This window comes from Gossypium arboreum, chromosome 9 (assembly GCF_025698485.1).
Source record: "Gossypium arboreum isolate Shixiya-1 chromosome 9, ASM2569848v2, whole genome shotgun sequence".
Classification (NCBI taxonomy): domain Eukaryota; kingdom Viridiplantae; phylum Streptophyta; class Magnoliopsida; order Malvales; family Malvaceae; genus Gossypium; species Gossypium arboreum.
This window is the reverse complement of record NC_069078.1, coordinates 84,317,791-84,344,933: the sequence shown is the minus strand read 5'-3', so window position 1 is coordinate 84,344,933 and position 27,143 is coordinate 84,317,791. Positions and strand designations below refer to the sequence as shown.

The window sequence follows — 27,143 nt, the reverse complement described above, 5'->3', positions numbered from 1 at the left end:
ACTAGAAAATACAATGATTAGGAACAAAAACGATTATCATCTTCTTATTTGTCGACAACCACTTCATTTTAAGTTTTAGAACATAGATTTGTCGGTGAAGAAGACATATTTGGATCCTCCATTTAATCCTCTTTTGTTTTTGTACGTGAATAAAAATTTTTGATGATAATAGTTTTTTTAGTCAATTGAGAAAGAAAACTAAAAAAAGGGGGAGATGAACGGTTTTTTAACTAAGATTTAGGGTTTAAAATTTTTAATTAATTAAATTTATTTAATAAAAAATCTAATCTCATACCTTTAGGAAATCCAAGTTAGCACTCAAAATCTAGTTGGACTGCCACGTAGGATTACCGTTAGGGAGATAACGGAACTTAATGGAAGAGTGATCATTTCGTAACAAAATAATAACATAAGTGACTAAAACGTAACATTTCAAATATAAGTGACTAAAATGTAACCTGAAACAAACAAAAGTGACTATTTTTATAGTTTACCCTAATATAAAATATATTTTATTATTTTCTACGTAATAATATTGGTTTTTTTGGATTCACCAGGCTTGAACTTGTTATTATTATTTTTTAAGATCTAGCCTTGGCCAGCTTAACCTATAGACAGATGTAACTCATAGACTTTTTTTATTGATTCATATAACTCAATGATTTTTTTATATATTATTCCTAATAATCATAATATAAAACAAATACTATGATATAATATTAATTTAATAGAAAACATACAGAATCCATTAACAAGCTTTATCTAGATTTCAGGGACATCGAAACAAAAACAACGGTTCCGGCTGTTTGTACTGAGTTTTTAGATTATATTTAGTTATTGTACAAATAAAATAACTAATCAGAGTGGCGCAGCGGAAGCGTGGTGGGCCCATAACCCACAGGATCCCAGCTCCTATACAAATAGGCTCTCTTTCCTTTAGTCCTAAAAAAAATAAAATTACCATTTAATCTCTTAAGTTTTTATGAATTTACATATTGGTATAATGAAGGATTTTATTTGTTTAAGACTTTACAATTTTAGAATTTCACCATTTTATTTTAGTATTTGAAGCGAAAAAGAAAAGAGGCTAACTGCCTGCCCCTGCACATTTCAATAATGATACAAAGGTAATGGTTTTAATATTATTTATAAAATAATGTTAAAATGGTAGTTTTAATTTTCTCTACATTATTATTAAAAACCTTAATGTAATACATATTAGGCTCACCTATTTTGTTGCCACCGAGGGCAAAGAATCTCTATTATTCACCGACTCTACTCAACAAACAATAAATTTTATTATACTATATCATAATCCAATTTAAAATTTAACTCATAAAAAGTTTATTTATATACATTTTTTAAGATTTTTAGAGAAGCGATTGTTCTGACTAAATACACGACACTTTTTTTTTTTCATCTCCTTCTTTATCAGATAACTCTTTTTTATTTTTCCAAACCTAAACCGTCCAGATGAGAAAAGAAATGAATTGACCAACTTAACTACTAATTAAATCTTTTTCAATTAAACTATTCATTAAATTTAATAATAAAAAACTTTTTTTTTTAAATTCCTAAAAAAGCAGCCGAACAATTTAAATTAAATATATAGGAAGGAGAGAAAAAAAAAAGCAACAACAACAAAAGCAAAGATTACTTGGGAGGGATGTCATATTGCCATGCCACCTTAAAACAACTACAAAAGCTTACAATAGAAAATAAAATATTATTTTTGTAATATTAAAAGGAACTGAATGTTAATAAAAAATAAATAAATTATTTTGTACACCTTTCTTACCACGTCATTTATGTTCTTACCAATTAAAATAGACACGTCATTATTTTTATATCATTTATACATAGTAAACTTTTTCCATCACAATATTCACGGTAAATCCAACATCAAATTTATCTAATATTACTGAGTGAAAATATATATCCAACACTTTGTCGTATTTATTAATTTTTTTCTTCTCAACTTATGTGTTGAATTTACCTATTTTTCCAATTCCAAATCCAATTACAACACTAAAAACTCTGCTTTATTTAAATTAAGGTTATTTTATATTTTCTTCGTTATATTATTTTTATTCTATAAACATACATGATTAGCTTAATATTAAAGAGCTTCAGACCTAGTTGTTCTTTGTTTTATTTTATTTTATGAGTTTTCTAAACCCTCTTTTCTAGTTGACATAATATTTGAAGTTTAATTTGTAAGTTTGTGAGATCGAATTGCTTTTAATATTTCTTTGCTCTTTAATATCTGCATATCTTCTGATTTAATTACAATTGTTTAGATTTGTTAAATATTCAGTCGATATTTGATAACTTTAAAGTGATTGCATTGTCAATTAGATAATTAGTTGATGGATGGATTTCTAATATTTATTACGATTGCATGATTATTTGTGTAGTGTGCGCACTTATTCTAACTTAAATAAACTCCGGCAACATGTTTGTTAGTTAGAATTAGGTCCCTTCCCTTCTTAAGGTTAAATTAAATTCTTAAGCGATCATTAAATGATTGTTTGTCAATAAAGAAAGTAATTAAGATGATTGTTTTGATTATTGAGAAAGTAAAAAGAGATGAGATTACTAGACAGTCGTCGATGACTATAATCAACTTATTAAAGAACATTTTACCGAGAATTTATACTACTCGTTTATTTCCTTATATTATTTCTTTTTACTTTATTTTATTTTTTTAATTTTAACCCCGCTTATTTATTTTTATTTTACTTGTTCCTTTTTTGTTGTTTTCTACTCCCTTTTTTTTAAAGTAGGTTTTATTTTTCCTGGCTTCGACAACAATACGACAATGCTGGATAAACTTAATTTGATGTTGGGTTTGCAGGAAACTTTTGATGGATTTGAGAAGATAATGACTTTAAAATTTTATTATGTATAAATGAGATGAAAATAATAGAGATATAAATATTATGGTTGAAAGAATCTATGAAATAATTTCACAAGAAATATTTATGTGCAGGCGTTAGGGAGACACACGTGGGACCAGACTATTGTTCCACGTGGATATTCAGGTTATTGTTACTTGCCTCGTAGTTTGAGCTAGAATCCGATCTTTTTACCGTGACCTAAGTTATGTATTGTATATATACGTGTTAATATTTGAAATAGCCAACATGCTCAACACTTTTTATAACGTCTTGCTCTAACGCCGCTGCATCGAATAACGAATGTTATTATTAGATTTCTTCAAAATAGAATATATACATTTTAAAATATTACAAATGTAATTATAATATAATCATAAGTAAATAATTATAAATATATATTAGAGCAATTATAAAATAATTTAAATTGACATAAAACACAAATAGACGATAAATAAAATTACAATTTTATTTTGGTCCTTAAAAGTAAGAAAATTTTTATTTAGGTCTTTTAAAATTTTTAAAATTTAAAATGTGTAAAAATAAAATTACACTTTGACCTTCTTAAAATTATAAAATTTTGATTTAATCTTTTAAAATTTATAAAGATATAAGCTATTAAAATGATGAAATTACATTTATTACTATAGTAAAAATTACAATTTAATTTCGACTTTTTTAAAAGAATTTTCTAACTTCAACCTTGCAATATTTAAACCTATATTTTTTAAAAGAATGAAATATACTAAACACTTGTTGATAGTTCGTTTATTTTACTATTTGATATTAAGTTAAAGAATATTTAATGTAATAGATCTATTTAAGAAGCAAAAATTTTCTTTTATAAAAATAATGATTTGAATGAATCTTGTTAATGGAAAGAAAATGGAGATTTAGAGAGGCGGAGATGATAAGCTCGGTCGAGAGAGGAGATGAAGTTGGAAGTCGAGGTAGTTGTCATGTCTTCTCTATTGATTATGGAGAGGTATTTAAAAAAATGTTTGCAGGTCACGAGCTCTCTTTGATTGGCCATCTATCACTAGAGTTTTATTATGTAGATATTAATTAAGTTAATGACTTAGCAACGGAATTGAAGGTAGGGTTAGAAGTGTTTACGAGTCAAGTTGGACTCAACTAAAAATTTAGGCCTATTTGCTAGGCTTGGCTTAGTTCGGCCTAAAATTTTATTTAAACTCGACTCAGATAAAAATACTAACACGGGCTTGAACCGCCCACCATTATTAATTTTAAATTATTTTTAAATACATATAATACATTAAAATACTAAAAATAAAAATAAATATTTCTCAACAAATTAAAAATAAATTTTAAAAAATATCTATATTGAAATAACACTAAAATAGATGCAATTTAACAAGTAAATGCTGTAAAATAATAACAAAATTAACGAATGCCTTTAAAATAATAACAAAATTAACAAAAAAAAAGTTTTATACAATATGCAAATAATAACAACAAAATAATAGTAACATAATAGTAACATTATAGTAAAATAGGGAGAAAACAATGAAAACATAACATTAAAAAACAAAACAAAAAAAGTAGATTTTTTTTCCTTTAGTGAACTCGGTCCGGGCCGGGAAAAAATGACTTACTCAAGGCTTGACCTATTTTTAAAACGAGTCTTATTTTTTGTTCATGTCTATTCTTTTAACTGATATTTTTGCCCAAACTCTCTAACATTTTGGGCGAGCTTTCGAGTCGAGCCGAATGGCCCAATCCATGAACAAGTCTAGACAATGTTAAAGTCAGAAAATATTTTATGAGACAAAAATTGAAAAGTATGATTTTATAATTATACTAATTTATGATTTTCTAAAAATTAGAAAGATTACACAATAAATTTTGCATTTTGGGGGAGAGGACAAGGTGACTACCTGCTCCTCCTCCCGCCCCTAACAATAAGTGGCAATAGTCTTATCAAGCAAAACTCAGATTAATGAAGCGGTAGAGTTTGGCCGAGCCCTACTTTTTGAGTTGATGTATTGTCTAACGGAGCAATCTCTTTGACCTAATATATCAAACAAATTTTGTATAATCCAAAATACGTGCTTGTACTTATCAATTTCTTCATTTTATTTATTTTCCTTTTAAAGTAATATCTGACTCAGTTGCAAAGTGGAAGTTAGGGAATTAGTAAGGGCTTTGACCTTTAAAAGTATTTTTTTTTGTTTAAGCTCTCTAAAAATAATAAAATTATAAATTAATTTATAATAAAATTATTTTTAATTCTTTAAAAATAATGGAATTATATATTGATAATTACATTTGAATCTCTTAAAAAATTTATAATTCATCCGCCCCCAACAAAATTGTTGGCTTCATCCTCGCTTGGTTGCTTTATTGTTTATTTTAAACATATTAACATTCACCTATTTTTGTATTATAAACTAGAGTGAAATGCCTGAAAAATCCTTGTTTGAGCATATTCAAAAGTTTTATAACTCTTATTTAAGTATTTTAAAAGATTTATAATTCTTAAAAGTTTAACTCTAATTCAAATATTTAAACTTAAAAAAATTAAAAAAAAAAAAAGAAGAAAAGAAGTAAAACAAGTCAGCATACTCCATTTGCCTATGCACCCATTGAATCGAAAACAAACAAGAGAATCGATTACTTGTTCATTTCGACTTGTTTTCTAATCTCTTAATTCTATTCTAAATACTATATCATTAAATCACATGCATTTTTTATTGATTGAGTCGAGAATTAAAAAAAAAAAAAATTGATTAATTGAAACTTAGGTTGAATTTGTTAAATGTTATATGTATGTGGACCTCCTAACAAATAAACAGTCTAGTAACTTTGAAATTATTTAATGATTAAAGAAGAGGAAAGAATAAAATTTGTTGGCTACACAAAGAATCAAATTCGGAAGACAAAATTTCACATAATAAATAAATAAATTAGGTAGCCCACTAATTTCAGGTTTCGCATCGACTAATTCTAGGGGTCATTACAACGGCACTCACAGATTCAAGGAATCAAACAACAAAATAATATTTTTTTTCCTTTTCTAAAATTAATTTATAATTTCTCAATTTTATTCAATTAATTATTCGAATGTAACTATATTTGTAATTATAGTTATATTTTCTTCAAATTTATATACATCCAACATTCAAATACCTAATTATAGTACACTGTCTATAAACCAAAGTATAGCTAATTGGGATTAACCCATTCAGATGAAATTTGGATTAGTATTATATTACATAAACATTACTAGTTTTAAGGTGAATTATTTAATTTTTTAACAATCTCATTATATGTTTAAATCAATTTACTTTCTTTGACATTAATAGTTCATCGGCAAATATTCAAGCGATTATCTTGAAATAATTTTCTTTTGAAAATAACAATAATAATAAGATATGGGGGGTGCTTTTTTCTTTATGGTCCTTTGTTTTACCAAATCAATGGGTAAAGATATCTCGTTTTCTTTATGAATTTACCCATTAGATGGCAAATGAGACACGAATACCTTTGTTGAAAATGAAAAGCCAAAAAAAAGTAATTAAAAGTTCGAAACATACATATAAACGTGTCAATAAGTAGCAATATTTCTATTCAACATTTGATGCATAAAATTGTACATCTTTTCAATCGGAATCCGAGTGATTCGGTCATCATGACTTCACAATTTTATAAGAGTAAATCCTAAATAAATCAAATTAAATTATTGAAAGATTATATATTACCAAAATCTAATATAGTATTTATTTTAATAATAAAATTATTAAAATATAATATTATTTGGATTTTTATTTTTAATTAATTAAACATGCAATATTAAATTTGTTAAAGTTCGAAGGCCGTCTAAAATATGAAAAATTTGTACAAAAGTAAGGGAATTGAAAAATAGGTTTTGAGAAAATAATAGGTTCGTTTAAGATACATATCAAACTTAAACTTTAACATTCGTTGCTTTCAAAAGAAATGAGTGTGTGACAATTTCATAATTGAATTGAAACCCAAACCCAATTGATATTTAAATTAACTCTTTTATATAGTATAAATTATTAGTATGTTACATAATAATATTGTTTTAGTTTTACCTCTTCAAAATCGACGTAAATAGATTAATTATATTATTAATATCATACATAAAAATGTTTTTTAGTTATAAAATAAATTATTAATATTTTTAAAATAATTTAATAAATCGAATAATTTAAATTACAATATAAATGTACTCGAAAATGAATACAATGTTTGAGCAATAATTATCAAACTTTACGTATTAAAATCTCTTAATTAATTAGTTTAATATAATAACAAAATATAGATATATGAAAGACATCTTACCTCAACACTTAATTCTCATTTTGAATAAAGGTATAATAATTATATTTTGAAAAATCATGAAAATATTCAAAATAAAACACCATGTAAAATTACATTACATGCCCCTAGGCTGGATTAAAAAGCAAAAAGATGTTGGTATTTTAAAGGGAAAAAAAGGTAAGTAACACTAAGCTGACAAAAGGTTAATTATTCTTTTGTTGTATTTTTAATATGGATGGGCTAAGATTATATGAAGCGGCCTAATTAATGTTACAAAAAGTTACAACAATGTCATTAAAGTCTTTGTTTAATATAAAAAAAAAAAGAAAAACCCTTGTGATTGGAATCAAATCTTTCCACTTTACAGTAATTAAAATAATGTGTTAAAATCTTTCATGGGTTCTTTAAATTAACTCGTGCCATCATGCACTATTATGATTCATGATTCGTCCCATGTGAGGCCTTTGTTCACCTATAATTAACACACATATGATTCATTTTTTTTATATCTACATATTTACATATAAAATTTATTTGTTACGAATAAAAGGAAAAGGAAAATATAATTTAGTCAAAGGTGTACCCTCTGTGTCAGGGTTTGTTCCTTCGTCTCCTACAATACATAAATCTGGCTCCATTTTTCTCCATCAATTAATTTAACTGCTCACTTCATTTGTATTAAATATCATTGACCGACTCACTAGGGTACTCCAAATTTATATCTTCGGTTCAACATGGTAAAAGTCTCATTATTCAGAGTAGGTAAACATTAAAAATTTTAATATTGACATAATGTTAGAAATTAATTTATATATATATATATATTTCAAGCGCACAACAGATTCTCTCGAAGTTTATGCTTGGATCTAGATGCATGATCACACAAAGGCGTTAATCAATAAATAAAAAGAAAAAAGGCGTTCATCGTAAATGCAACCTTAGCGGTCGATTCTGAGGACTAAAACAAGTTCGTGGCGTAGGGGATCGCTGCTCATTGCACCGTCAAAATTGAATACTGCCCTCACTTACAAGGTGAGTAATATAATTAATTAAAGATTTTGTCATGTTATTAAGGTGCCACGTGGAATGGCATGGTAGATCAATGTGTTTCGGTGGTGACAAGCACTAAGCCACACGTGTACAGTAGGAAATCTCGGGCAGGTGAACCAGTGGTGGGCTGACCTAGATTTTCGGGCAACTGGAGCTCTGGTTGGGGAAACAAAAACCTCGGAACAAACGCCGAGGTTAAAGTAATGACCGCATTCATTCATTTCATTCTGCCTTTTTCTTTATTCATTTTAGGATTAATTCCAAAAAACACCCCCATATTATCACTCAACTTTTTTATTGGGCTATACATTTCAAATTATTGTAATTCAGTTCTCAAATATAAATATTATTATATCAATCAAGTATTTCTATTAGTTTAGTACTAATTTAGACATTAAATGCTAGTTTAGATCTAATACAACATATTTAAAACTTTAAAAATAATATTATTAGGTAGACAATTGCAAACTCTGAAAAATTAATTTTATAAAATTTAAAAAATTATTTTTTAACAAGTTACATAAGTAAATTTAATTTAATTTAATTTAATTTTAAAAGTTTGAAATTAAATTAAATTATAATTTAAGAATCTTTGAAAGGATTAACTCTCATGTTTATATATTTTACATAGGTATAAATTTTTATTTTAATTTTTAGAATGTATTAATCAATGTATTTCTCACTTTTGTTAACAATTAAATAAATACTAGTAAAATTTTTCAAAATAAAATACAAAAACATTAATTCAAAGCAAATCTGAAAATAAACAATAACTGATAAAATATTAATATTTTTTATATATATTTATTTTAAAAATAAGTTGCCATCGAGCTATCAAAATCGAAAATCAAAGCCAAAATAATGGCATCATCAATGATTAAAACAAAAAGGAAAAAAAGGGAGAAGGAGTGGTCCCCACAATCGATGTGTTTGGGAGGTGGGTCCCGCCGAAGTTAAAGTGAGAGGAAAAAAGCGAATAAAACGACAAAAGAATAAGAGGGAAAAAAAAAAAGCGAAAGCGAGTGACGTAAAGAAGTTGGAGTGAAAGTGCACTGCAAGGAGCAATCGAAACCGTCGATTTTTTGCAATTGGGGGTAGAGTTTCTAACATGTCGTACTTGCATCTGTGGCGCGTGGGTACCCCTATTTTCTGGTACTAGTACTTTTTCATTTTTCTAAAAAGGAAAAAAGAATATTTGATGATTAAGATTTAAGACTCTACTATTTTGAACTGAATTGACAAAGACTTTTTCTCCGAACTTTTGTTGAAAACGGGCCATTTATCTTTTTTCCCTATGTTCTAAAACCATGTTAAATGATTAAATGCTTTTATTAAACTAATTTAATAAACCACGAGTCATATATTTTAATTTTTAAATCTAATTATAAACAAAACTGAAAAATATATTTCTCTATTTTAATTTTTCATAATTTGATATTTAGATTTTAAGAAAATCAATAAATTAATCTAACCTTTTATTTGTATTAATATATTAGGAAAAATTAGGAGAAAAAGCTTCTTCTTTTCTTTTGCAAAATAGGTCATGAAAATAGATCGATTTTTAATATAAAAAAGAAAAGAAAATAGATTACTTTTGGAGAGAAAAGTAAAATATATTTTCTGTCAAAAAAGTTTTTAACTGACATGGCTAAAGCATGTATTGGGAAAAACACTTTTCAAAAAATGCTTTCTACAAAACATTTTTTTTTTCATATCAACTCTTTTGGTTAAATAGTTAAATGTTTACCGGTTTTGTTTTTAAGTTTTAGGTTTGATTATTCTCCTAGTCTCTTACTCACTATTATTTTTTTCATGTCATGTTTATCTCTCCAAAAACGACATATTTCCGTAAATATAGGAAAAGAAATAGCTTACTTTGCATATTTTTTTCTACTTTTCCCCCTAACTTCTCTTAATGTATTGCATATAAATTGTTGAACTATTAATTTTTGATTCAATCAATTAATGATAGTGTTTAATAGTATTACCTAATTTATTGCATATAAACTGTTGAATTGCTTTCTCACTTTTATCAAGTAAAGGGATGAAGTACATGCTTAACTTTAATTTTTTTGATACCCCATTCATGTTATGACTTATAACAATCCTAGAAGGCATCTCAACAGTAAACATGTCACTAGCAAGTTGAGAGGTCACTTGTGAACTCATCCTCTCGGGATGACTACTCTGACAATGGATGACGCAATCTTCATTAGGAAAATGAAGTCATTTGGTCATCAAATATCACGTGGGTTCAACTGCTTCATCCCATCAGAGTCAGAACGAATGACAATATCTGTCGTGTCATAAACATCCTCGTCCCATTGAATGCATCCTCTCAAGCGCTTTATAATGATGGCTAGATGACAAGTCTTATAAATACCCTCGGGAAAGATAAAGAAAATATTGACCTTAATAGAATGTAAAGCCTATGCTTTGCCAACAAACTCTCCACCTTTACGCACTCTCCATAACCTTCGACTCTCAATCTCGACTGGATGAATCAACTTCCATAGCAACCACTCTCCTCTCTTCAATACTCCTCTCTTGTTATACATTGCATCAATAATTTTATTATTAAAATTTGTTTTATTTTTATAATAATTTTGAAAATCAAAGACATATAAAAAGAAAAAATGATATAAATACCATCTAATTGCAGTTAAGAATTGTTAGTACTTAGGAATTTAATTATGTCCAAAATCCGTTGCAAATTAATTGAGAAATTTGGTAGGCTCTAACTAATAATAAATAATAGTTAATTATTGTGTTTTAACTGCTAACAATTTTCATTAAAAATCTAAAATAGTGGTGGCTCATTTTTAGTACTACCGCTAGTACAAGTCTCTAGAAAGACCCACCACCATGATTACTGTGGTCATTTTGTTAACGCGCTATGCACGAGCGTGGGGCTTCCCTCTGTTGTTAAATATGGACAGTGGAATTTGTGGGGCTTTGTTTTTCAACGATTTATTTAGTCCCAAAATACACGAGACTTGCAGTTTCCTTCTTTTTCGCCCCCTCATCTCCCCTAAACCACGAAACTGCCATTCCCTTTCAAATGTTTTTTCCATTTTATTTAGGACACAAGCTGTTTAACTTTTCAGAAACATTGATAAGTTAAAATTTTATTTTTAAAAGTAATTTTGATAGTAATGTAGAACACTCTAATATTAAATTAAATTTTAAAAAAATAAAATTATATACTTTTGAGTTTATGTTGTGAATTAGTTACTTTCACATCAATTTAATAAAAAAACTTTTGTTCAAAAATAATAAAATAAACTTAAAATTACACTATTTTAAAAATATTACTTATATAAAATCTTTGAATAAAATATTACTTAAAATAAAATCACTGAATAATTAAATTATTGGTATATTTATATTTTAATTATTCAATTTTAAAACTTATAAAACGATTATTAAAGTATTTGAAAGTTTTATTTAAATTATTGGGTTGTTAAAATTTTTAAGTTTGGCAGTGAGCTCCAAGCGACAATTTAACTATTGATATAGTGAATCAATACTTATCAATTAGTAGAAGAATATAATTTAAATCTAAGTTGATTTGATGATTATTGTTGAAGATCAAAGAAAAAAGTTGTTTAGATTTTGGTTCGTAGATTCATGATGCTTAAAATTGTTTCATAAAAAAATGAATTGTAAAATAAAATGAGAAGGATAACATTCAATTGATACAAGCTACACATACAAAAAATATGATACAACAACGATTTTAACAACCAATGATTTAAATGAAAACTTTTGAAGTTAAATGACTAAAACATAATTTTACTAAGAATTTAATAATATTAGATGTAGTTTACCTTTCAAAAATCTACTTTTGTTATGAAATATTTATGTGGATATCATTATCAACCCCATAAGTTATAAAACTCTTCGTATACCCCATAAGTTATGAGACTTTTCCTATACCCCATTAATATGGAAGATAAAAGGTCATGACCCTTTACATGCCTTATAATAATTAGAGAATTACTTTTAACCCCTATATATATATGGGGCTCATGTACTCATGAAAAAAATATATAAAAAGAAGATACACTCTTTCTTCTATCACATTTTAGTTTATTCTTTCTTTATTATTTCACAACAACTCTTCATTTATGTATTTTTATTTTACGCAAATATTTCATAAATATTTTTATTTTCTTTTTTTCAACTGAACTATGAGCAGAAAGTAATCCCTGTTTTTTTAATAATTTAGTGAACATATTTTTATACGATAACTTTAAAAATCACATTCGCTTGCAAATTCATAGCATGCAAAAATTATAGTAGATTCAAAATTTTGTTGAGAGTTAAAATTTCATTGAAGGTGAAACATTCATGTCTCCTCTTGTTGGAGAACCGTATATTTATATAAGATTGAGTCATTTTTTTTTTGTGAATCGTATATTACTTTCCGTATAAAGAAATAAAATATTCTTCAAAGGATAATACTTTTTGTTATCGAATGATTATATCAAGCTTCGAAAACAACACTCTAAAGATTTTTATTGAAAAATCAATCCCACAAATTAAATTCACTCTTTCACTTAGGTAATAAAAGGTTTATATTCATAATGCATGCTAAATAATAGGTTTTACCTCAAATAATTAACATAAGATCTTAAATTAGCTAGATAAAATTTATTATTTTAAATTAATTAAAAGTAATATACGAAAATGTTTGTTTAATCGATTATTGATTATCGTTTTAGGACTTTCTCAAATCTAATGCATTACTGAGTGAATTTTTAGATTTATTTGAAAATGAATCAGTGCTTATATTAAGAGAAATATAATTTTAGCATTTTACAACTAAGTTTACTTTAATATTTTATATTTTTAATTTACTTTATACACGAATTTAACAATTAAATTCATTTTGGTCTCTAAACTTAAAAAAATATAAAAGTTTGATTATCACTTAAAATTAAAAAAATATATAAAATTTCATGTAACGACATGACACAATATTAGAGTATTACATATATTACTATAATAATTGGATGATTCAACAACTGGTCAAACCATTGATTTTCAATTCAATTAGTTTAACCGGTTCAACTGTTAGACTAACAACAATAAAATAAACAATTAAAAATCATAAAAATTTAAAAAAAAACATATTAAACAAGTTCAACAACTTGTTTTTGTCTCAATTTTTAGTTTTTACCGGTTTCGAGTAATTTCTGACTTAATTGGTTCAACATCTTTGCTAAGACCAATATATCAATCAATTCTCGGTCTAATAGATCTGACTGAACAATTTAATCTTGTTTTAAGAACACTAATTATATTATCAAATCTTGACATAATACAAATTTAGAGACCAAAATAAATTTATTTGTCAAATTTAAATACCAAAATAAAAAAGTACGGATGTAGTCGTCCAGAATTACATCACCCATTATATAAGTTTTTTGATAAATGCTTATAACTTCCAATTATATAATTAATAAATAATCATAACTAACCCAACCATCCATTTTCATAAAACAAATATAATTAAGTCCAAATGAATGGCAAAAATGTCAATGAAAAACTGGAAATAATTAGGGACTTAGAGATTGCAGGTATTTTGAGCCAATAGATTCACTAGCACGGATTTCCTGAAAACCTGCAGTTGTTTTTACTCTATTTTTTTCTTTAATTTTATTTTTCCTCAACAAAGAACAAAGCTTTAAGCTTTCCCCACTATAAAATCAACCCACCATTTTCTTTTCCCACTCACTTTCCTTTCTTCATCTTTGTTTTGCTTTTAAACAACCCAAAGATCAGACCTTTTCTAAAAAAAAAAAAAAAGAACCAAAACGCTAAAAATGGAATCATCTGGACGTTCAAGGAGGCCTTGTTTCATTGAAGAAGATAATGGGTTGGCTTCTCTTGCAGTTATGGAGTCTGGGTATGCAGGAATCCATTGCCAAACTCATAAGCAAAATGGATTTTTTTCAAGACCTCTTTGTTACTCAAGGAGAAGTAGTTTGAGGAATCTGTCATCATCATCATCTTCATCTTTTTATTGTTCTTCGGTTTCTTCTCCAAGGTCTGGTAGGTTTTGTGATGCCAGATTTGAAGACCATCAGCCCCATTTCTTGGATGCTTGTTTCCTTTGCAAGAAGCCTATTGGGGGTAACAGAGACATCTTCATGTACAGGTCAGTCCATTTTTCTTTTGTATTCACATCGGTATGGGTTCTATTTTTTTTTCCAGACTGAAAAGAGAATAATTGCAGAAAGATCTGATGAATCTATTAGTTTTAGGGATTAAATCCATGAATCTGCCCATTGTTTGATCTTCGATAAAAGATATAATTTTTTTCCTGTACGCTTTAAGTATGAAAGTGTGTCTTAGGAACCAAAGATTGATTTTTTTTTTATGGATTTGATTGCTGATTGGTATTTGGTTTTTTGTTGTTGGAAATCTTGCAGAGGGGACACACCTTTTTGTAGTGAAGAGTGTAGACAAGAACAAATAGAGATTGATGAAGCTAAGGAAAAGAACCATAACCTTTCATCCTCCATTAAAGCTTTGAGAAAGAAGGACCAAAAAAAATCTACATCTCCAACAAAAGCTGAAAGCTACCCTTTCCGACCAGGCACTGTTGCAGCTGCCTAAATCACCTCACCAAGCAAAATAAAACAAACATATATCTACCTTGTATAAACAGAGTTAAAAGAAAGACCTTGAACAAAGGACATGGAGATCCATGAAGAAAAGGGCCAAGGAGAGGAAGAACAAGAAGAAACAGCCTCTATGAGGGTTTCTTTTTCCGGGTTTTAAAAAAAAATCCCAATTTTCTCAGAGAAGAAACATATATGCTAAAAGTTAACTGTGAATGTTATGATATATGGTATTATATGAGACTGTGAGATAGCCTTAGATTTGCTCTATGATATGGCTCTTTTTTTGGGTGTTTTCTTTGGTGGATAATTAGATTTGATCCTTTTTTTCTTCTTAAGAAGTGCTAATGAATCAATGAAGAAAGAAGAGAAAGGAAAGTTGTTTTTGGCTGTTCATGTATTTTTTTTTATACTACTTTCTCTTTGTCTTTTCATTTTCATGAATATTGAAAGAGAATGACATGAATAGAACTTGATAAAAAAGAAGCTGTTTTTGTTTTGTTGATTTTAGTTTTCATTGTTAACCTTTATTGTCATTGCACTTCCTTAGTCAATTCCTTCACCTATGGCCTTTAGCCTTTAGAGTTGTTTAATAAGGCCATAGAGGGGTATAAAGGGTTGGGGAGAAAAATAAATAAAGTTCAAAAAGGTTCATTTAAAGAAGGCAGGCAACTGTGGCTTGTGCCGGAGCCACACCACACAACTCCCACCGGGGAGACAATGGCTATTTGCAAGTTTAAGGCTTCATAATCAATTCTCCGCTTCATTTTACTTTTTGTATTGCACTTAAAATAGTTGATGGAGGGTGTTTTTTTTTTTCTTAAATTTCTTTCTTGGATATTTTAATTAAAAAAAGTGGGAGGGTTGTATTACGTGATATTGTGATTAATAGAGAATGTGATTTTATGCATTAACAGTGCGTATGACATTGGACCGCTGGTTGAGGCTAGGGCGTCATTGCTGGCACGCGGGGGCGCTGACATGCTGTGCCGGGGCTCCAAACTTCTTGTTCTCGGCTATGCCTTGTCTCGATTCTTCATCTAAACCGCCAGTGGTCTCAAAACTTGACCCTTAAGCTTTCATGAACTAATATCAAGTTCAAAAACATTTAAGTTAAACTCAATTATCTAAAAATGCATAAAAAAAGAGAAAAACGTTAAAAAATCAATAAACTTGAAATAAGTAATCTAAATTAAGATGCAACATTTCACCTAAAAATAATGCAAAATGTCAAATGTTCGATTCCAAAATATGTAAATTATGTACACTTATCATTATTCATGTATTGATCGGTATATCATATTCCAGTCAGCGTCATTAAAATTTGTACCGTTGCGAAAAAAGATATTGGTTGTTTCGATTTAGCACTGAAACAATACACACCATCTAATACGATTGAAACTGATGTAAAATCGACCACCATATCTTGAATACCCAACATAATCAACAAAACCAGGACTATAAGGTATGTTTATGGGATCCATGTTTGACACCTGGATATGAAAATACAATCTCTCAAAATTCTCAAAATACATAACAAAAAAAAACTTGAAAAAAGTATAACCATACTCAACAATCCGAGTAACATGGTTTTTCGATTTGTAATGGACAACAAATAACCGCGTTACAGAGAAACTAACCTCGAAAAGTAGATCTTTTGCGACCTTTTTCTCCTTCAGAGCAGGGCTCACCAACGTTGTCTTTTCTTTCAAAAGCTTAACCCCAGGTTTCAATTATATACATATAAATGCAAACCGTCTTCATTTATCCCCTTGTATCTCATTTCCTTCTCTTCATTTTCCAAAAAACAGCAAATACAAACAATAGCCTTAACCTTACGTTCTTCCACTTTTTTCGTCAATCTAAAAGAAACCAAAAGCTTCAAAACACCTGATGATTCCTTAGCCACCATTTGCTTTGCTCGAATGAGGCTGTCACAATTGTCCCGTTCCCAGGCGAGGAATTCGAGGTCAGTGTCGATGCAGGATCAAGCATGGCTCTCGATCACCGGACAGAAGAAGAATAACAGCGAGAAAAGGGAGAAGTGACATTGTCTAACAATTTCCCATAGTAAAAAATAACTCTGAAGTGCCAGTTTTTGTGATGCTACCACTTGACACAATACTCATGGTGGTACCTTGAATAAACCAAGGGCAATGAATGTGAGTTTAATGGCATTAAAGAACGCAGGTTTGGAAGGAGTTATGGTGGATGCTTGGTGGGGTTTAGTAGAGAAAGATGTTAAAGTACAATTGGGAAGGGTACGCTGAGCTTGTCCGAATGGTCGAAAAACATGGTCTAAAGCTCCAAGTTGTCATGTCTTTTCATCGGTACGGAGGGAATGTAGATTCTTGCAGGTATAAATTTACTTCACCTTTTGCATCTCAATTTCAACTGCCAAAACAACAACATTATGTATTAGATTCAAAATTCTTTGCTCTTACGAAAAAGGTTTTCGAGACATGAACCGAAGTTTCTTACTTGAATATTCAGCATACTTTTGCCTCCATGGGTGCTTGAAGAAATCAGCAAGAACCCGAACCTCATCTACACCGATAGGTCGGGGCAGAGGAACCTCGAGTACATTTCCTTGGGTTGTGACTTCCGACCAGCTCTCAGGGGAAGACCACCGATTTAGGTTTACACAGATTACATGAGGAGCTTCCGGAAAAGGTTCAGAGATTATTTGGGACGAGTTATTGTGGTAAGCATCTATATATCTCAAACTATACAAGTAAATAGAGGTATATCAGCATCATTGATATAACCCTTTGGTTCCTATTAGAGCCTAAAATATCAAACCATCAATATCAAAGTTTTTATGCAGTTCTATAGCCAAAATAAAAAAACTCTAGAAATATAAATGCAAGTTCTCTGTATCAGGAAATTCAAGTGGGGTTGGGCCCTTGTGGAGAGCTGAGATACCCAGAAAGCAATGGAACATGGAAGTTTCCTGGAATTGGAGAATTTCAGTGCTATGACAAGGTAAATTACTGAATTTTTATGAACTGGAATGAAGTTTCTCTATTACTAAGCTTAGATTATTAGATTTTGTAAACAAGTTTTTTAAGTGTTGAAACAGTATATGAGAGCTTCACTCGAAGCAGCGTCAGAAGCAATCGGGAAACATGACTGGGGAAAGGCTGGGCCGCATGATTCAGGTCACTACAAGCAATTTCCCAAAGAAACCGGCTTTTTCCAAAGGGATGGAGCATGGAAGTATAGAACACCGAGTACGGACAGTTCTTCCTGGAGTGGTACTTGGGAGTTGTGAAAACTACCAGAGCATGGAGACAGGATACTTACACAGCAAAAGCAACTTTCTGTGGAACTGAAACAAAGCTTTCAGGAAAGATAGCTGGAATCCATTGGCTTACAGAACAAGGTCTCATGCTGCAGAACTAACAGCAGGATACTTTAACACTCGATATCAAGATGGTTACCTTCCGATTGCACAAATGTTCAGTAAACATGGACTAGTGTTCATCTTCACCTGCATGGAAATGAAAGATGGGGAACAACCTGAGTATGCAAATTGTTCACCCGAGGGATTAGCTCGACAAGTAAAGATGGCAACAAAGACAGCCCAGGTCGAACTTGCCGTAGAAAATGTACTGGAGAGGTATGATGCTGGTGGATATGCACAGGCTTTAGAATAAGTAGATCAGATTCAGGCAATGGATTGAGTGCATTTATATATTTAAGAATGAACAAAAGGTTGTTTCAAGGGAATAACTGGCAGCTTTTGCATAAAAACCAGGCACACAGGCTATGCACAACAGTATATACTATAGTGTATCACACATAATTTTTGGTATCATATGCCAAAGTAGCATATTTACATTAGTTTTGTTGTTGTTGTAATTCATTCGTTTTAGAGCAAGAAACTTAAATAGTTTTCCGTAATTTATTTATAGAAAAAGAGTCGTATACTAGTGTTGAATCATGAGAGCCCGTCCTACTCAAGGCGAAATTGAATTGTAAATTTTATTTTGGAGGGGGAATGCAATTTTATCACTGTATTAATTTTTGAAAGAACCAAACTATAATTTCACCATTTTGGGGGGCCAAAGCCCCTATCAGCCTATCTCCCCCAGCGCTGCCATTGAGGCCAAGGCCACAAGTATCAAAAACAGTTTATGCATTTCTAAGAAACTCCACAATGAGCTTTGTTTCAAATTATACACCCAAATTGTTTCAAATAATTCTTTCAACCATAGCATAAAGGTTAGATATAATGAACGAAATCTGTCAAATCATTACAAAAGTTGTCTAGAGAGAAACTACAAGACATGAAAATACACAGCCAGAGAAGTCCAGATGAGCACTCTTAACCATGTCCCCAATATGCCTCCGTGAAGTTTTTCCAAGTTTCAAGCCTTGAGAAGGAAAGTTCTTCGGTCACAGCTCCTTGACCTCAATGCTTCCATATAGCTGAATTTGCCACAATCGACAAGAAAGTTTAGAGTTAGGACATTCATCAAGACATTAGTTTAAATCCATGCATCCAAGTAGGTAAATAATGCAAATATTAACTCTTTTGAGTTCAACTTTAAGAGCAAAGACATTCGGTGTTTGCTAGATAAAGGACGCCGTAAGTTGGAGATATTTTCAACTGAGATAAGTGTGGCAAAAAGGGATAGCAAATTTCAAAGATAAATAAACCAATCAAACCATTCATGCATGTTGTTGCAAGAAGGAAATGAAAACAGAAGTTCCTGATTAGCAGTTAATAGCAGGGACAAAGTACCGAAGTACTAAAGTACTATTTTTAAGCAGTTAATAGCTAATATAAAAGTAATAATGCACGCAGCCAATGTCTAAAATCCAAACATATACACTGCATCCACGAAGTAGTATCCTCACATAAAGTTTTTAGGAAGATCTGGAACTGAAAAGATGAAGTTGGTTTTAACATACATTGCTCAGACTCTTCATCTCTCTTTTAAGTACCCATGTCAGACACCAGTATCAAACACATTTCGGATATGGATATGTCCCTCAAAATACATAGAAAAACTTGGAAAAAAATTTGGACCGATATTAGACACATACCCTTATCCAACACTCACACTTGAGTCCAAGTAACATAGGTTATTACAATATCAGAAGTTATAATAGCTTCAACCTTTAAGACCTCTTCCTTCAATCTTAGATATAACACCATATATTTTCCTTTTCATTTCTGCATCATCAACCATAAACTGGAAAAAGAATTGACCAATTTACCGAGCACAAAACCTACATCTTGACATCACTGTATTGCACTAAATAGGCCATCCTGACTTCCCCAGTCCTAACCTAACCCTCCTTTGAGGAGTTGATGTCTCCCTCAGCAGTTGATTTCTTGTAGCTGGATGCACCATTGATAGTTCACATTATCATTTGGACTCAAAGTGACAAATTTTGACTTTGCAATTTAGCCATTCTTCATTCAACATTTCTCCAACACCTTCAACTTGAATTTCTTTAAAAGCTTCATGAGCTACACCTGTCAAATCTGAATCAAATACTGTCCTCCTAAAATCCAGTCATCTAATAGGATGCCATTATAACTGCTAGCATTGGGATCTTTTAAGCTTTCTCTCCTAATAAGAAGCAACACAAAGTGATAACCAACATTGTCTCATAAATCTCTATAGCCATTTCCTAAAGCAGTCGCAAGCATCGCAATCTGATACTCTGAAAAATTCCTTTTATCACGAGAAATAGAGAGATTAAACACTCGTTCTAATCTCCCTCCTACTGATTAAATTACTAGGAAAGTGTCCAATTTTCCTCTAACAAAAAGAAAAGAAGAAATTGCTTATTTGTCTATTTCATCATTCAAAATTTGGAGCCGCTAATTCTGTCAACTAATTATATCACTTTCAAAAGAAATTCTCAAAATCAGTGAACTGGAAAGTACCGATCAAGAGTGCGGGGGAGGTGACGAAGAAGAAGAGCTTGAATTATCGCGGCGAAGACTTTCGATCAAGTCTCCAAGTTCTTTACGAGCTGATTCTCTGCCAAACATGAATCCGTACCTGAATCAATGATTATTAAAAAAATGAAAAAAAAATCAAACCTTGAAAGATGGAGATTCCAGAGCAAGTGAAAGAAAAAAAAATGATGAAGCAATAGCTACCAGCAAGAAACGGCGGAGAAGACACCAGCGGTGGCAACCATGTGAATAAGAGTGAACGATTTTTCCATATTATTTGTTGCACTCTTTTTCCCGGTAACTGAAACGGCGTGGATTAGCTACTCGATTGGGTTTTATTGCAATTGCCATAACTGGGCTGACTGACTATAATTCTCATTGGTTGGTTGTCGCAACAGCCCAAATGATTTACAATAAATCTTGTTTAAGTTTTGGTCTATACGGGTCGGATGGATACTCCGGCCCATCATTTTTATTTGTTACGGGTTGGTTTGGAAGAATACCCGATTGTCTTGACCCAGTCATTTCAAGTTTCTATAAAAACCCGAACCAGAAAGCCCTAACTCGTCGTTGTTATTTTCTCTCGAAGAGCCGCTCCTCACTTTCCGAACCAGACAGGCGCAGATCCTCTCAGCCCAGCGACCATGGTATTCTCTTGTTTCTCGCGTTGAAAAATTTTCTTTCAACATTTTGCATATGTTTATAGACTTGTTTGTTTTCCGAGAAAATGCTATCCACAAAAATTGTCTGTTAAAGTAGTTGGTTGGTGGAGCAAGAAGAACAAGTTGAATCAGATATAATCTCATTTTATAGCTAAATATCAATTGCGTTATAGCTATGTCGTCAGCCTTTTTGTGCAACGTAGCAGGAAAAGGAAATGAGATAGGTAGTGGAACAATCATATTTCAATTTTCGGGTTAAAAAACTTTGATGGGTTATTCATAAATTGACCTCATTGTCGATTTCAAGTCGATTTTTTTATCTTCATTTATTTTGAATTAGAATCTAAAGGCTAAAATGCTAGAAAAGCAATTAGATATCACATGGGATTTATTTATTTTGTTAATGTTGCTTCATGGTGTAATATGATTTATTAACTCCTTGCTTTTATTGGGTGCAGACAAAGAGAACGAAGAAGGCCGGAATTGTTGGCAAATATGGTAGGTGTTACTTGATTTTATGAAGTCTTATCTTTGTAATTTATATTTTGTTTTCTAGAGAGAATTTCTACATAGAAAGGATCTATAATGTATGAAAGATTGGTATTCGATAGCCATTTGAATGTTAGAAACTGTTACCTTTCTGATTTTTATCTAAATTGATTTAAATTTTCAACTATTGTAGCTTTATTCTCGAAACAATTCTAACTTAAAATGGGATTTTTGGCATTTCAATACCGAAGTTTTCCCCTCTGATTCCTTTTCTTGTTTTGTCTGTTACTGAAGGTACCCGTTATGGTGCCAGTTTGAGGAAGCAAATTAAGAAGATGGAGGTGAGTCAACACAGCAAGTACTTCTGCGAGTTTTGTGGAAAGGTATGGCATTTGGTTTTGTTTGATCCTATAGTTTCTGAGTTCCAAGGCTTATGTTCATATTTTTGCCCGTCATCTGTTGCATGTCTTTGTTCTAATAAGCTCTGCTGCTACAGTATGCAGTGAAGAGAAAGGCTGTAGGAATCTGGGGCTGCAAGGATTGCGGGAAAGTTAAAGCTGGTGGTGCTTATACTTTGAAGTAATTATCTACACCGTTCCTCTCATTTCAGTTTCTTTTCTTTGGATGTCCATGTAATTAACAAGGTACTGCTTTTGTTATTTTACAGCACTGCCAGCGCTGTGACGGTGAGGAGTACTATTAGGAGGTTGAGGGAGCAAACTGAGAGTTGAGCTGCTGCTGACTACGTTATGTTCACAACTTTGGTATGATGTTCGTGTATGTGTTGGCTACAAACCAGTTGAGTCATTTTGTTGACAATTATGGCGCTTAGTTCTTAATTTTATATCTTAACTCTGGTGTTGGAGCTTTATTTAAGTTCAAATATTTGAGTATTCTTGTTTCATGAATGTCTTGTTACTTTGCATCAAATTAAGTTGGTCTTTGTCGGCGTTCTATAATGCTGCATATTTAGCAATAATCGGGATCAGGTATTGCTTGAAAATGACTTCTTTTGTTTATTATTGTAACCAACGTGCATACGAAGCTGGCCTTGGGAGGACTGGATGTTTTATCCAGAGTTCCAGGTGCTTTATTTAAGTTCAAATATTTGAGTATTCTTGTTTCATGAATGTCTTGTTACTTTGCATCAAATTAAGTTGGTCTTTGTCGGCGTTCTATAATGCTGCATATTTAGCAATAATCGGGATCAGGTATTGCTTGAAAATGACTTCTTTTGTTTATTATTGTAACCAACGTGCATACGAAGCTGGCCTTGGGAGGACTGGATGTTTTATCCAGAGTTCCAGGATCTAGAACTACGACTAATTACATTTACAAGAAGAAAAAGAGAGAAATATCACCATACTCTTTAGGCACACCCACCTCAGTGCCATCTCTCTCGTAAACTCAGCTTATATACATTACTTAAGCCATTAAAAGAAAGGGAAAGGGGAGGTCCATTTCTTGCTCCATGATCAATAACCATCTTTGAATGACGACTGAACATGGTTCCAAGCAGGAACCTTGCAGTTCTCACTTCGAAAATTGAAGAGAACAGCTGTAACCATTTTTGGTGTTCTTTAAGGCTCTACTACATTCCTTGTATTAGGTTCAGGCTACACGGTTGGTATTTCTTCACTGTTATGATGATGCATTTGTTTCTGGACAGCTTTAACAGCCACCACTCTGGCAGCATTGGCTGCTTTGTTTGCAGCTGACACAGCTTTATGAACTCTCTTGTCAATCTTTGCAACTTCACGAGCTTTCTCAGCGGCTCGCCATGCTTCCTGTATATGTAGTGTAGCAAATTATAAGAGAATTCATAGCAGTTCTTGGTGTTATCTCGGAAACGTAGTAGTTTTTATTACTAGGCACACTAAACCCTCAGGTTATATTCATACTAAGGAGTTAATGGTAATTCAATAGTGAAGCCGTTATATAAACGACACCTGGACAGCGTGAAGAACTCTGGGTCGAGTATTTTGTGCACTAAGAACATCGAGAGCACCATTTTGCCAGTGACCGGATTGTGTCTCACCATTTCTGAAAGTGTATGTACCAAATCCCTGCCTTCTTCCTTCATGCCAAGCCCCCTCATAGCGGTGCCCATTTCCAAATTGATAAACACCAAAGCCATGCATCTTGTCGGAAAAATATTCCCCAAAATATTCGTCCCCGTTTCTGCATTTTGAGTTGCAAAACCTCACCAGTCATTAGAACTGAAATCTACAGTGGGAGATTAAAACTGTATGTAACACAACAACGTGAAACACAATGGAGAAACCAACAAGATTCAAAGAGAAAAAAAAAACCAACAGCTCAAGTTAAAGAGGCAAAGAATCCTAAATTAATGCAGATAAGTTTCGCATGACACAGATGAGTTCACCTGAAGTGGTAATGACCAAATCCATGTTTGACACCCCACTTGAATTCCCCCACATACTTGCTGCCATCCTCACAAGCATGAACTCCACATCCATGGCACTGCCCATTAGACCATTCACCAGCATAAACATCACCAGTATAAAACCTATACACCCCAATTCCATGCCTTAATCCCTGCCTATATTGACCGCGATATCGGCTCCCTTTTGCCCATGTTTCCACACCATAACCATCATATCTCCCATCAACCCAATCCCCTTCATACCTCCCTTTCATATGGTAATAATAAACCCCACTCCCTGAACATTTCCCCTTGTGAAATTCACCCTCGTACACATCCCCGTTACTGTAAACTTGTACCCAAGTCCCCGAATTTGCCTTCTTCTCTGATTTTGGCTTTGACCCAATTGACCAAACAACTGCTTTTGAAGATACGGAAGATGAACCTAGTCGAGTGAACTTGGCAGGCAAAGAGCGAGCAAGAAGTAATCGAATCGAAGGCAAGCGAGGGAGTGCAAGGTTGAGAGAAACCAAAAGGGTAAGCAAGAAAGCAAGCAAAGCAAGAAGATTCAACACGGGGAACCGCCGCGGATAAGAGACCAAGAAATACAGCGAAGGCAGAGCAAGCAAAACAAGAAAACGCAAGTGGAAACAAAGCAAACGGCCACGGTTCAGATGATGAACGAGTTTCCTACCCAGTTCTTGAGCGTCGAAAGGAACAGAAATAAAAGTAAAACAAGAGGTGTTTAAAGCTAATCTATCAATCCTTTGGCGGTGATTATGGCGGTTCTTGAAAGAAGACGGAGTTGGGGAATGAGAAAGGGGATTCTGGGTCATTACAGACCTCTTGTGGGGTGTTGAGAGAAGGGCATGAGTTGGAGAAAAGTCATTAGGTCTTTCCTGTTGATGGGTTGTCGTTGTCGATGGTGGTGGTGGTGGTGGTGATGGGTTCGTTGACAATGGGATTTGGATGGTGAGATGAGACCTGTTTTGAGTGGGAACATTTGGATTCTTTTGTAGGTTGTTTCGATTGAATCGATGATCATCCAAGGAAGGGATTAGTAAAGAAGTGGAATGGTCGAAATCGGAAGAGATGCAGTCGCTGCTTGCTTTTCCGATCTCTTGATGTTTCCCGGAGTTCTTTTGATGCATTTAACATAAAACGGAAACTAATTTATCTTCTTGTTTCGGTCTGAAAATTTTCTCTGTTACTCTGTTTTTTGTGTTTCTAATATATTAGAGACGAAAGGTCGAAATCCAGATTGGGGAAGCAACATATATTAGAAGGGTTGACAGGGCCTATTCTTTGTCGAAAACACCCCCCACTTTCCTGATATTTTCTTTAATGTCACTTTCTCCTTTTTTTCCTCTTCAAATCATTTCTCGAAAATAATTTTAAATTTATTTATTTATATATATATATATATATATCATGATTAATAAAATATTTTAATTTTTAAAGAGACTATAAATACAAACAATAAATCTGAAAAACTACTACATTTCTAAATTTAGACAGATTCCAAGCACTTGAAATGGACCTATCACGTGACCTCCAACACATTGCACATACTGCTGCTTAAAGCAGAAAATATACCCTATCCTCTCTTAAGCTTAACTCTAAAGTTGGACCACTTTTATTTATTCATTTTGAAGGATAATATTGTCGAATTTTAAAATGAATTTCTCCAATCATGTTATCCAACGATTAATATTTTTGGTAAGCGAAATTAGTTACTATGTTTATCTTAATGTTCCTTTGTCAGACTACAAACATGTGTCGATCCTATAAAAAATTAGATATCAATTAATCAACTTTAATATAAATCAAGAGAGTGAGATTCTCAAGCATAGACCAAATCATAATATAAAATTTATTGATAATTTATGTACGTTAATTGACAATGCAATGAAAGTGGATAGGTTGTTATCCAGTACTGCCATTCCCTTCCTTCAGTTTTCCCATCTCACTATTTTCCTATCCTTGTTTCTTCACATATCATTTCTCTTTTACCGGATGGATATTAATGAGTTTTTCCATCATTTCTTCTTTGATCACGTCCACGTATGAGAAAGTGACAACTGGTTTATATGATCCATGTATTTAATTGAGTTCAATGTGGCTTAAAATCTAAGCTTAATTTATAGTAAATAATTAGGTGAGTTTGTCAAAATTGGGTACTTAATCATCAAATTATTTAGATAATTATGTGCTAAAAGAAAGTTGATGAGCCTTGAATGGAAAGCAAGATCTGCCTGACAGCTGCCACTTTGTTTTCCCTTTTCAAAAATGACACCTCTTAAATTAATTTTACCCTTTCAAAAGTTTAATCCATTTCTGAATTTCATCTCTTTATTTCATGATCCTTTTATGCTTATTTGTCAAATTTTGGTCATTGTATTTTAAGTTAGTTAGTTTAGTTGTTGGCAAATATATAAATTTGAACTATAGATTTTTGGTTAATTTGTTACATATAAATTGTTTAATTATTGATTTTTGTTAATTCTTTACGTACAAATTATTAAACTGTTAATTTCCATATTAATAATTTAATAAAAAATTTAACAATGTCACCAATTTGGACTAACTTTACAATTATTGTAAGGAGCAAAGATCAATTTCTAATAAATTAAAATAAAATGACTTACTTTTTAATTTTCATAAAGTAGAGGATTAAGCTGAAAAGTTTAAGCAAATTGTAAGAACAAAAGTATGCATATGGGAAGAAGTAAAATAAGATAAGGCATGAAAATCCGAGAGCTTTAGAAAAGCCAATAAATAAATTTGGAAACTTTT

The 27,143-nt window shown here is 31.4% G+C and overlaps 4 protein-coding genes and 1 pseudogene across 4 annotated transcripts; 3 read left to right on the top strand and 2 right to left on the bottom strand.

Annotated features, from left to right (window-relative positions):
* Positions 1 to 13,773: 13,773 nt before the first annotated feature.
* LOC108454437 (FCS-Like Zinc finger 2-like) lies at positions 13,774 to 15,373 on the top strand. Its single transcript, XM_017752894.2, has 2 exons — positions 13,774 to 14,421; positions 14,696 to 15,373. Exons 1-2 carry the CDS (start codon positions 14,087 to 14,089, stop codon positions 14,880 to 14,882), a joined length of 522 nt encoding a protein of 173 aa, XP_017608383.1. The 5' UTR covers positions 13,774 to 14,086; the 3' UTR covers positions 14,883 to 15,373.
* On the top strand, positions 14,964 to 18,793 carry LOC108455448 (beta-amylase 3, chloroplastic-like; annotated as a pseudogene).
* A 238-nt stretch (positions 18,794 to 19,031) lies between these two features.
* LOC108454804 (uncharacterized) lies at positions 19,032 to 21,148 on the bottom strand. Its single transcript, XM_017753385.2, has 3 exons — positions 21,015 to 21,148; positions 20,796 to 20,913; positions 19,032 to 19,321 (listed from the first exon to the last, which is right to left on the bottom strand). The coding sequence occupies exons 1-2, from the start codon at positions 21,080 to 21,082 to the stop codon at positions 20,799 to 20,801; spliced, it is 183 nt and encodes a 60-aa protein (XP_017608874.1). The 5' UTR covers positions 21,083 to 21,148; the 3' UTR covers positions 19,032 to 19,321; positions 20,796 to 20,798.
* Positions 21,149 to 21,341: 193 nt separating this feature from the next.
* Positions 21,342 to 22,865, top strand: LOC108456981 (60S ribosomal protein L37a). The gene is made up of 5 exons (XM_017755764.2): positions 21,342 to 21,457; positions 21,931 to 21,970; positions 22,256 to 22,344; positions 22,458 to 22,540; positions 22,629 to 22,865. Exons 1-5 carry the CDS (start codon positions 21,455 to 21,457, stop codon positions 22,690 to 22,692), a joined length of 279 nt encoding a protein of 92 aa, XP_017611253.1. The 5' UTR covers positions 21,342 to 21,454; the 3' UTR covers positions 22,693 to 22,865.
* Positions 22,866 to 23,175: 310 nt separating this feature from the next.
* Positions 23,176 to 25,722, bottom strand: LOC108456980 (uncharacterized). The gene is made up of 3 exons (XM_017755763.2): positions 24,348 to 25,722; positions 23,911 to 24,142; positions 23,176 to 23,748 (listed from the first exon to the last, which is right to left on the bottom strand). The coding sequence occupies exons 1-3, from the start codon at positions 25,496 to 25,498 to the stop codon at positions 23,578 to 23,580; spliced, it is 1,554 nt and encodes a 517-aa protein (XP_017611252.1). The 5' UTR covers positions 25,499 to 25,722; the 3' UTR covers positions 23,176 to 23,577.
* Positions 25,723 to 27,143: the final 1,421 nt, after the last annotated feature.